General features: G+C 40.0%; 1 protein-coding gene across 3 annotated transcripts in view; it reads left to right on the forward strand.

Moving 5' to 3' along the window:
* Tbx15 (T-box transcription factor 15) overlaps positions 1 to 12,412 on the forward strand; it is a 108,092-nt gene that overhangs the window by 66,417 nt on the left and 29,263 nt on the right. For all 3 annotated transcript variants that reach the window (XM_006985634.4, XM_076574708.1, XM_076574707.1), the window contains exon 6: positions 9,342 to 9,406. In XM_006985634.4, the coding sequence (XP_006985696.1) occupies positions 9,342 to 9,406 (65 nt within the window). The remainder of the gene's footprint in view (positions 1 to 9,341; positions 9,407 to 12,412) is intronic.

The raw sequence follows: 12,412 nt of genomic DNA on the forward strand, positions 1-12,412 counted from the left end.
GACCTCAAAGCTACCAGGCCTCTAAACTGTAAGACTCATTGCTTCCTTTCCAGACTCTGTGCGCTTTCATGTGATCAGCAAGCAGACCAGGGACCTGTAGCATTTTGTTTCTGGCATATATATATATATATATATATATATATATATATATATATTCATTTATTAAGTGGGTATTGAGAAGTTATTAGGTTTTAGCCTTTGTAGAGAAACAGAGCTGGCTAATGGAGTAATTAGGATGATGGTTCTCCTTATTGAGAGTGTTAATTAAGAGAAAAATGTGTAAACACAATGATAACAAAGTGGGATAGTTCAACAGCAAACACAGGGCCAGAGAACTCCTTGATTTGTTGAATAAGGGAGATTTCCTGGAAGTGTTGATTCATCTTCTGAGTTAGATACATACACAGAAGTCAGCCAGACTCACATAGAAGACGTGTGGATAGGAGAAGGGCAGAGGCAGTGTCAGGGCATTACTGTCTTATTTTAAACATTACTCAGTTTTGTTTTTTGCAGAGGGTAGCTAGATGGATTTATAAGTAACCTTACTTTATGAAGTTCCCTAAAATGTGCAATCAAACCCATTTTGTACCATATCATATATTTGTTAAATTGTATAATTAGTAGAATATTTGCAGTGAGGGGATCCTTTACTGAAACAAGGAGATTTCAGTTTATTAAGCCCGCACATTAGCATCTTTTCACTTGGGATCGACTGCAAGCAAAATGAACTTACAATATTATGACACTTGTTGCCTTTGAATCAGCTGCTCTAGTCTGAGCACGAAACAATTGAGGGAAATCTTTGATATTTATCAAGTACTTTCTCTGTACTAGCTGGGTGATGGTGGTGTTTTTTTTTTTTTTTTTAATGATCTATATCTCACATGGAAAGGATATTTCTCTCTGTCGTGGTCTATCTGGGCAACATTCCTTAAAAGTTCTTCTTTATCTCCTGAGGAGATTAAGCATCTGATTGTCAGACTTTTTCAGCTTGTGGAAAGTGCTCCCAAGTTCAGATTTTATTCATAGATGCTATGTTTTATGTAAGGTTGAGGAAAACATGAATTTGTTTTGGGTGCTGTTTAAATTACCAAGTCCTCCCAAGCTTCTTACATAGGAAGGCTGCAACAGTCAGAGCGAGGATGTACAGAAATCTTCAGTAAAGTTTTCAAATTTCAATGCAAGATATAGCAACGATATGCACATGGCCCTTTGAATAACTGGAACCTGAAGCTTACCATGTTTCAGAAGAGAGGGAGTAGGGGGCAGCTACTGCTTTAATTAGTGGTTTTTTGAAGGCAGTGTTGTGGTAATATGCATTTGAACTTTAGGACACTTATGGTAGAAAAACACAGAATGCTAAACAATGGGCATAGTACTATTTCATCAGTTGATTTTACAGGCTACAAGAACCATTATTGTAACCCACCTGAAAGCCAGGGCTTCAGTTTACTCTGACAATGAAGGGGGATTCAACACAAGCACCTGATACCTCTTTCATTACTTCATTTTCTCTCATAGAAGTGTCCACTGTCATAGTGCATTTCACTTGGACATATATTTTCTCTGCAGGTGGGTGGGAGCAGGACAAGGGCCATGGTGAAGAGTGGGAGATTCCACAGCAAGTCCACCTGTTTGAATCTGACTGAAACACTGACAAATTGTGTGACCTGGAATAGGTTTCTTAACTTCTTTCAATTTGTGCTTTCTGTATCCACAAATATGCCTGCCTCATGGAATTACGTGGGGGAGGGCATAGGTAGAGAGTGTATATGAATCAGTCAGCACTGCCATATGGCTGGGTCTAGAAAGACAGAGGAAAGCAGGGGATAGAGGCAGGTTTAAAGAATAAATCGTTCATTAGGGAAAAGTAGATGGTTGGGAATTGAACAAGGTGCGTTGGCTCATGAAGGGATTATGGTGAATAGGTTACTACTTTGATCTCTGTCTTCATGAAAAGCTGATGAATTCATGATGTGATGATGTTCAGAATGGATGGGTCATACTCAGTTCTGCTTGTTTTGAGATCAAGGTAACAGCCTTTACCTATTTAATAAGTCCCCAGTTGCTGCATAAATCAACCAGCATGATTGTTTAATACTCCCTTTGGCTGTGTAGATGTGATTTAATATAATACAGTGCCTTCTAATAAAACACCGCAACCTCAGGTCTTTCCCATTGGGCATCATGAAGCTTGTATCCTACATATCAGGGCTTGCTACATAGTGGTGATTTTCAGACTTTTCCTGAAGATTCTGGGGAGTAGAAATTGTTCTTTTGTAAGATATATTTTCTAATTGTTATGTTGTTATTAACTTCTGTGGTCCAGAATGAGAAGCAATCTTTTCTGATAAAGTTATTTATTATCTATCTTTTAAAGGAAATAGTTAGGAGGCCTGTGTAGGGTAAGAGCCAGTATAGTAGGTCTTCAGTGTTCTTAGGAACATATCCAGAGGAACACAGTAAAGGAAGCCCAGTGGAAGGAGCAGAATTCAGCTGAAGTATCAGCAGGTCTTTCTAATGAAGAGATCTGTCCAATTTCTCAGACAGTAACAGACCAGATATTTGGAGGGCTGGATCAGAGTCCTATACCTCTATGAGCATCAAAGTCACCCCAAGAAAGTGACTTTCTCTGTCTGGACTTCAGTTTCTTCTAGAAAATGGGTTGTTTTATGCTTTCCAATGATGGTTGATAAGATAGGTAATTATAATTTTTTCATCCTTTTCCCCACAATGAGTATTGAGGGCAATGTCCTGTCACCCACCTGAGGCAGCCTAACAATTTTTATGTTTGTAACATTTTAAAAGATTCCTGTAATATTCTAGATCATATTTTTAGCAGGTCCACTCTTTAGAGGTAGGAACTTTGCATTTTGCTGTTGACAAACAAAACACTGTAAACTCCTCTATGGTCTTCAGTCCACTAACATCCTTGGTGACTTGTTTTTGGTCTTTCAAGTGAGACATCAGAACCTCCTCACAAATCTTCCTTTTGACTCTGTTGCTTCTATTGACATATTTTCTTCTTTCTAATCTCATTGCTTTTCCCTTGTTCTGTCCTGCCACCCCTTCACCTTGGCTCTGAAGATAGCTTCTTATTGGTTTTGTAGATGTCAATCAGAATGTCTCCCCAACTGTCTCACATCATCTCTAGAAGGATCTTGAGAAAGCACAATGCTGACGCCAACATTGATCCATCACACATTGGCAACAATGCCTCAGAGCCTGAGACACAAAGTCTAGGACCTCAAGTCTCTCCATTGATGTCTTAAATCACTGGCTTTATTTCTAGGCTCACTTCCTGTTATTCCCATCGCATACTTGCAAGAGTGCGGGATCTAGCTGAAATTTTATGGTTGAACTTGCACGGTCTTGCTATTATAGGTAGTTTCGCAAGATTGCCCCCCTCCTTCCACGTTTTCTGTTTGTGTTGCTTCTACTGTTCAAGTTAGGTAAAAATACCGACCTCTACATATAGCCTTCTTTCCTAGTTGCAGATGAACTCAGCCTTCATAGTCCTGCCAGGGCATTGAACCTCTTTCATGACATTCATCATGTTAGAACCACAGTCTAATTATTTTATCTTCCTCCATCTTGAGGGTGCCTTATTGTGAGAACAATTAAACACTGTCCTGTGATATGGTAGCAAATACTAACTGGAAGGTTAGAGGTATGAGTTCTGGACTCTGCCACTGGTGGAGCATACTGCTTTGGTAAGTCACTGTTCTGCTGCTTTCTAATTTGCAATCTGATAGCTGAGTCTGAATCAGTGTCAGTGACTGGGGAGAAGCATTTTGAAGTTCACTGAAAAATACAGCTGCAAACACTCACTTACATTGTTCTATTTTGGCCTGTCTGCTTTTTGAGGCAAAATGTTACTTATTTTATGAAATAATGATACTCGTAGAGTAGATAGGTGTTCATTTTTTCCAGCTGATAGAATAAAAATTGGGGACATAAATGTTAATTCCTCAAATGTTGGGGGAGGGATTAGGCCAGCTTACGAAATTCTAAAGTCTAGAAGCCATGAGTTAAGATGAAGGATGATTCCATAGTTTTAAGATATTTGCATCTGTTTGGTGGCATGGCATTGGGCATGTGTTTTACAAGTCTACATCCCTGAGAGATTTAACCATCATGACTTAGATGCTGGTTTCCTTATATACCCATAGCCCTGCTTCTTTGGATGTGAAGTATGAATTAAACATTTTTATTTTCCTGGAATATTTTGTTTTTCTTCCCCCTTTCCATTTCTTCCTCACATTTGTCTTCGCAACCTATAGACTCTCAGTGTTCCTAACACACTGAAGTTATTATTGCTAATATTTGCTCTCAGAATGCCAACTTGGCAGGTCTGTGAAAGAGAGTGGTACACCATGCCCAGAATCTCATCATGGAGAGTCAGTTGGTAGACTGGGAATAAAGGTGATGCAATACTCTACCCATTTTCTTGGAAGATTTTGATGCCAGCATATCCTCATGTAATTAGCAGGAAATTCCACTGCATCTTTGTCTTCTCTGAGGGAAAAGACTGCTGAACTTTGATCTTTTTTTTTTTCAAAGCAGAAAACTAGATTTCAAAAAGACATAGCCATGCTCTCCCCAGGTAACAGGCTTATTCCTGGTGAAAATTGGCTACAGGAAGCAGAAAGAATGCCTGAAACCATTGCCAGATTTGAGGAACCAAATCCAGCAGGATTCTGAGCCACTTCTTATATCCTGCACTGCCCAGCCAGTTTTCCTCTATTTTGCAATTAGACCAATGCAGATTTTTTTTTTTTAATTTTGGACACACCAGCTCAAACATTTTGTTTTCATTCTTGATGGGAAGTCTTCCAATCTATATGGTTAAAAAATAAGAACAAACAAGAGCAGTAATAAGGGAAGTTCTTTTGGCCTGGGTTCTACTTAAAATACTCATCTTCAGGATTCATCTCTAGAACCTGTACTATTTTCATCCATACCATGCCTTGTGAGGTATACTTAATTTATTTCACAAGCACTTGTTTTCTTCCAGTCTTCAACGCCTCAGACAGAAGAATATTAAGATTAGGAAAATACAATCAGTGAAGGCTACTGCTTTGACAGCCTTTACCTTTTCCACACCTTCTTATCACATGGCCAAGTTTGAACACAATCGCTGTTAACAGCTTCAGCTTCACAGGAAGTTACTAATAGAGCTGGTCCTAGCTTGAAAGACACTAATGATCTTTGTCTGTGATGCAGAAGTGAAGACAAAACAGGGAGTTGAAGGGGGGCTTGGTGAAGAGTTGCTCAGTCTTGTCCTTGCTTTGGGTTTGAAGAACTACCCCACCTTACCACCCATTCATTCACCCTTCATTGACAAAAACCCATTGGGTGCCAAAGGCATGTCATTCTAGGCTGTACTTCATGAAGTAGTACTTAAAATAGGTATGGGCCTTACTTGTCACACAGGGAAAGGAACAGCAAATATGGAAATAAGTAATAAATGTATGATTAATCCAAACAGTTGGATTAAAAGGAAAGATGGATTAAAGACAGCACAGTTGAAGAGACCAGCAGAGACGATCAGGGGAGTTGTCTCCTGAGCCTAGAGCATTAGTCTGAGGGTTAGTATGAAGTCAGCTCTGTGTAAGGTAGAGTGAAGGAGTGGAGCACTGTGAAAGGTCTCTCCGGGGAAGGACTTGGAACATTATGGCATTGATTGCAGTTCAGTTTGGCTGGAGCCTGTGGACAAGGGTAGAGGAATGTGCTAGCGTTGGAGCATGGGCTGGAGCCAGAGCTTACTGGCCCTGCAAGGCTGGTCAAGGAGGATGGATTGAATTCTGTACAGGGGTAGTCATTGGGGGAAAAAAACAGCACACTGTAGGAATGTGCAGATGCAGATCACTCAGGCTGCTGTTTAGACTGGATAGGAAGTACAAGGAAGGAGGTCAGTTCTAAGACCATTTAGAGTAGTTTAGTCAAGAATACAGCTGGCCTGTGGCAGGGAGGTGAGAAGACATATTTGTCTCTCGCTGATAAAACATAATATGACATGGAGCTGGAAATCACTGAAATGTTCTCTCATTCCCCTTTGCATGATATATATATATGCATATATAATTTTTTACACACACACACACACACACACACACACACACACACACACACACACACGTATAATTTTGTGTAGCCTTTTTCCCTAAAAGACCCTCACCTGTAATGGAGTAGGGTACGGGAATACATACTTTTGCATTTCTGCATTTCTATTTGAAGTTTATATCTCTTAGCATACTTGATTTGATTTGGGTGCATAGGTTAGTTTCCTCTTCCCCCAGTGGACTTCTGGCCTCTGGTTGTATGGTGCATACATAGAGGTGAAAGTGAGAGGTTTACGTGTTCTCATGGCTGCTTGTGGGTTCCTATATGGTCTCTGGGCTCACTGTAGTGCTTTGGAGCAGCTGTCGGGTCTGTTGCTGGGTCCCTGGAGCTGATAGTCTGAGAAAAATGCTGAAGTGAAACTTTATTTTCTTGCCTCTTTTGTCTCTTTCTTCGTCCAGCTTTCCACCAGGACTCATCCAACTCCTCTGTTTAGCTCTCTAGTCTGTAGCATGTTTGTATCATTGTTAGCCACCTCCACATACATACATATATAATACTGTGTCACCTTGCCAGGCTCTCTGAGTTTCCCCACCACACTCTCTAAGTTTCAATCTGAATGGGAAAACAGGCGCAGGCGATCCAACTGTTTACTTACTCTTTGTCTCCACTGGGGAAAGAGAAAGAGAATTCTCAACTTCTACTTGATGAACTCTCACCTTCTACTCATCCTTATCCTCCAGAGGACAGCAAACCTCATGGCCAATTTATGAATAAAAATGAAATTGTGCACATTCTTTGAGGTCAGGCTCTTCTACTACCTCTAAGGTAAAGACTTGGAGTCTTGGAACTTGCTGATTCCTCAGAAGTTTCAGGCTAATTTGCTTTGGTTGTGGATCTAATTATGATCTGCTTTCCAGGGTTACTCTGCCTTTTGTTCTTCTAGATTATAAGCTTCTTAAGAGCAAAGAGGCAACACAGCCACATTCTGACTACTCACCAAAGTGTCACAGGTGTCACCTGTCACCTTTAGCACACAAAAGATATTTGATGAATAATGACCATCACCACTACACCCTTCATAACTCTCTAGACCTCTCATTAAAATTGTTGGACCAAGTACAGGCATGCTATTTTCCCTAACATCTTTGGAGCCTTTCTATTAAATTTCCATACAGAGCCCTTGGCCTGGGCTACACTCAGCTGGGGGAATCAGATTTTCAACTATTTCTCCCAGGCCATGAACTTGAATGTCATTATATTTACAGGGGTCTGTGGAGGTACCCCGAACACGGCAGTGCAATTGTATATCAGAAACCACTATCATAAATGAGTTGGACAGGATAAGCCAACTTGAAAGAGAAAATAAAATATTATAACCCCAACTTGAAAAGAAAATATGGCGTGTGGTTTATTGCAGTGGGTTATGGGGGAAGAAAGAACCGATTTTAAGTCAAACACAGAAAGGCAGTGGCACTCTTTAAATTCAATACAGTATTCACATGGTAGACACTGGACTTCAGAAAGCCAAACGTTTAGGCTCCTGCTCTGGTCTATAAAATAGATGTAAAATTGCCTTTGCTACATTATTAGTGCACCATTCTAGAGGCATGGCATGTTTAGGGAGCAAAGTAACCTTGAAGCCAGCACGGTGCTTTCAAGTCAGAGTAAGTTTGTGAGAATCTCACATTGCATTTTAAAGACATTTTAAAGTCTGTGGCTTGGGGAAATTCCACTCTGACGAGGTGAGAAGAAAGGAGGACTAGGAAAGAGTTGCAGCAGAGGAGCCAGCTTTCATTGTCTTAGTGAGAATGTGTTTTGCAGTTAGCAGCAATCTAAGTCTGCCCTTAAACGAGATTTTCATATTTCTAGATTGGCTTTTCAGAGTCTCTTTCATTCTTTTGAGTTCCCCAGCCTTCAAGTTGGGTAGTAAAGAATTTGGAAGATGTGCCTTTTGTGGAAAGCAGACTTGGGGACTCTTGACTAAATTACCCATTTCTCTTCCTATGAATCAATGTGATTGCAGAGTATGAGATCAGAGTACAGGACTGAGCACTCTCTGGGAATCAGGAGCCAAGGACCCCCAATGAGATACTGGAAAAGTAATTTCATAAAGCATTTTCAAACTAGCCTGAAATTTCAAACTAGCCTGAAAATTCTGAGAAATCAATAAGTTGAAAGGCTCTGTGTCTTTACCTTGGAGATAGTAGGAGAGTCAGATCTTGAAGAATGTGTATAATTTAATTTTTAAAATGGGCCATAAAGTTTGCTGGCCTCTGGAAGCCCGAGTGTCTGTGTATTGGGTAGAGCAAGTCATTTACATCTGGTTCAGACACAAAGGTATCAAAATGCCTCCCGTGACCACGACTGGAAGTAAGAACATTAGGACTCATATGGAATATGTTGTTCAGGCTTTTTCTAGTCTAGAAGCATTAGGGTGATCTATCCAACTGTGTCAGGGTTTACTGGGACTAAGACAGGATTCAGTGGAAGGGTCTGATGCACTAAGAGGAGGGTAAAAAGTGGATGGCCTCTGAGGACCTGGCCAAGAGGGTGGCACATGTGTATGTGCTGGCTTTGCCCAGGCTGCACAGCCTCCTCTTCGCTCTTTCTCGTTGGCTAACGAGTCTTGGAGACTGAATAAGATGTATTTCATGTGGCTCCATTCATATTTGAGGAACCTCCCTACTTTGGGTAAATCTGGGCTGCTTTTTGTGTCATTTCTACAAACATTTCAGGTCATTAAATGAGCAGTTTCTGGTGGCAGGAAAGGCACATATTATGTTACATGGGAAACGCAGCCTATTATTTGGTTCCCTCAGGCTGAAGCCGACTGTCTGTTGGTAGTTTACTGGACTGAATAGATGACTGTAACCATCTATCCATCAATCGTTCCCTTACACAGTGTTCATTCAACAAGAATTCCTGAAGTGCCTCCTGTGTGTCACCAACCATGGACCTCACCATCATTCACTTTTCCTTTTTCTGGGTCCATCTACACACAAAGTTTATCATTAGTTTGGGGCAAGGACAGGGAGGAGAAGTGAGATCAGAGTCACATACAGGGCAAACCTTGGTCGTCAGAAAGAAGTGAGTCACACATCTGGGTGCCAGGCCCAAGCCCCATGACAAGCTGAAATTTAAATCTCTAACTAAAAGGAAACGAAATAAAAACAACAGATGTTATTAATAGAGTGAGTTTTGTTAATTTTCTAGGAGTAACACAAAAGGAAATTGGCTAATATGAAAACAATTGATATTTATTTGTTTATTTCCAGATCACCAGATTAAAAATTGACCGAAATCCGTTTGCTAAAGGATTCAGAGATTCTGGAAGAAACAGGTAAGAACAGCAGGACAAGAGACTCACTGTCTTCTTTTCTTTTTGAAATAATTTTTCCTATATCTTGTTGGTGGCCCTTGGCTCCGGATTCCCAGAGAATGCTTGCATATCTGGAACCACATTAACTCAGGGAAAGAGAAATTGGTGGCTTATCCAAGAATCCCCAACTCCTCTCCCACAAAAGGCCCATCTTCCAAATTCTTTCTTACACAACTTAAATTACCACAACAAATCCTTCATGCTGTTTTACCCCCTACATGATGCTGTGTGATTCCATCCACGTAAAGCAAGCCACATGGTCACTTACTGTTATTGGTGGATTGGTGTATTTTTCTGGTATCTGAAGATGGCTGTATTGGTTGCAGTAGTGTCTCAGGCACTTTACACTTCTGAAAAATAAAAGATTTCAGAAAATTACTACATTTATGGGTTGAAATTTGTAAAAACAAATGTAATCATTTTATAACTAGGAAACAGTCCCCCAAGACACGTACACTTTTGACTTCATTAAGGGGGAGTGTTTCTAGAATGCCACCTTTCTTTTTTCCTTTTGTAAAAACAGCCTTTCTATTTTCTGAGATTATAACATAATTACATCATTTCCTCCCATTCCTTTCCATCCTCCAAATCATTCCATGCACTCTCCCCTTGCTCTCTTTAAAATTCTTTGTCTCTTTTCTTGGTTGTTGTGCGCATGTGGGCACACATGTGAATGTGCATGTGCGTTGTGTGTTATATTCTTAACTATACAAGTACAACCTGCTCAGTCTGTATAAAGTTATGTGTATGGATGTTTTCATGCTGATTGTTTGGTATTGGATAACCAATTGGTGTGCTCTTCTCTGCAGGAGGACTATATCTCCCTGGTTCAGCATTCCTTACTGGCCTATAGTTCTTGATTTAGGGCTATGAGCTTTCTTTCTTCTACATTAGCAAGCCTATTTGTGTTATCCTTGTTCAGGTCATGTTTGGGTACCTATGTTGATCAGACTTCATGTGTGTAACTTCTCTGATATCTCTAGAAGACACAATCTCAAAGCAAATTTCCTGTTCTTCTGAGTCTTAAAATCTTTCAGTCCCCTTTTTCAAACTGATCACCAAGCCTTGGATGTGGAAGTTGGGATACACACACACACACACACACACACACACACACACACACACACACACACACACACATATATATATATATATATATATATATATATATATATATATATACATACATATAATGTCAGCAGGGACTTTGCTTCCCAACTCTGTCTTTTGGTCAGTTGTGGTTTTCTGCAATAGTCTCCATCTGTTACAGCAAAGGGAAGTTTCAGTGATGAAGGGGAACCCCACCTTTCTTTATGACCCTGCTCCATCAGTTCCAGGAGTTGCAGATGTTCACAGGATCATTTTGTCCTGTAGTCAAATGCCTTAGAGACTGTACTGCTTTTCTTGACTGATAAGGCTTTCTTTTCTCCAAATGACTTCTTACATAAAATGAAAATCTGTTATCTATGGCAAGTTAGGAGATGCCTGAGATGGCTAGGGAAACTAGACATATCCACAGTCTCCAAGTAGGCCAATTCATCAGCTACAGACAATACAGGCCGAGTGAGTGTGGTGCATCTGTCTGGTGTAGCACAGGCATTGCAATGCAATTGACTTTCATCAGGCATCAGACTTCTTTCATAATCGGCAAGGATTGCTTTACATCTGGACAACAGATTGTCAGGAATTATCTTTGGTATTCTCTCTACAGCAGTTTTTGGATAAACCAACAATTTATATTTAGAACTACTCCATGAAATATGTGATGCATTATCTAATCAAGTACTACAGATCAATGTTTCAGCATGAACAGACCTCATGTGTGATGGGATCTAACTTACAGTAAAGGTGTGTAGTGGGCATATGTTGAGATTTGTGTGAGGACATTGTATAATGTGTACACAATGACTAAACCACATAATGACATTCCTTAAGATGTGCCTTCACCAAGCAATGCATCACTATGCCATAGACACATGTTACAAACCACCTATGGTGATCATTTCTTTCACAAAATGCTTTGTAAAAGCACTTCTTTACTAGACTCTGATTTTATGTTCAACACACATCTAGGTTCCTATAAAATTTGTTTGTCTCAAAATCCATAAGGTCACATCAGTTGAGTAATATAAAATTCAGTCAACCTTTCAGTTTTTAGATGGCAACATTAAGTAATGTGTTCTAGGTAACATATTAATGGTAAAGCACTGTAGAACTCAGTGAGCAAGTGACTCCTGGTCAAATGATTTTCTATTCCACAAAGGTCTTCATCTTCAAAGCCTAACCAATTCATTCTGTCTCAGATGTTCCCCACCATTAATACTCATATTCCAGGTCACAACAGCGTCTTCCTTTTCTTCATTTCTAAGATTCTTTACTCTGAGCTCCTTGAAGACCTAGTTAGAAATACGGTGTTAAAAAGTGACCGGTCACTCATGGTAGGTAGGCCATGTATGGTAAAGATATTCAAAACCTGTAGCTTGGAGTCCATGGGTGGCTTTTCAGGGTTCTGTGGGCTCCTAATATGTAAATGTGGCTGGATACATGAGCAGCTGCACATTTTTCTTAATAAGCCTGCAGTTTTCTTTATATTTTTGGAGAGATCTTATCTCCCAGGGTAAGAATTTCTTTTCTATACCCAAATATATGTCTCCAGGGCCAAACATGTCCATGCTATTTATTCATCTGTTCCTTTGTTTTTGGGGAGTTGTCTCGAGTAGTATTTAGTATTTGTTTATTTTTCTTACAGATGTATAGTGCATGCTCTCCTCTTTCTCCCTTTGTCTTCCACTGGAGACCTTGTAACCTGGAGTATTTGGTCAAATTACTTCCCTAAAGTTGATTTTAATTCCTCAGCTAGTGCTTCCTGTTGGTAGGCACCCTACTCTTGGAAGCTACAGTAGAAGGTAAACACCCTAGGAAATTGCCCTCTTAGACTGTTCATGCCCATGTTTCATAGAAAGCAAG

Source organism: Peromyscus maniculatus, chromosome 6, assembly GCF_049852395.1.
Source record: "Peromyscus maniculatus bairdii isolate BWxNUB_F1_BW_parent chromosome 6, HU_Pman_BW_mat_3.1, whole genome shotgun sequence".
Taxonomy (NCBI): domain Eukaryota; kingdom Metazoa; phylum Chordata; class Mammalia; order Rodentia; family Cricetidae; genus Peromyscus; species Peromyscus maniculatus.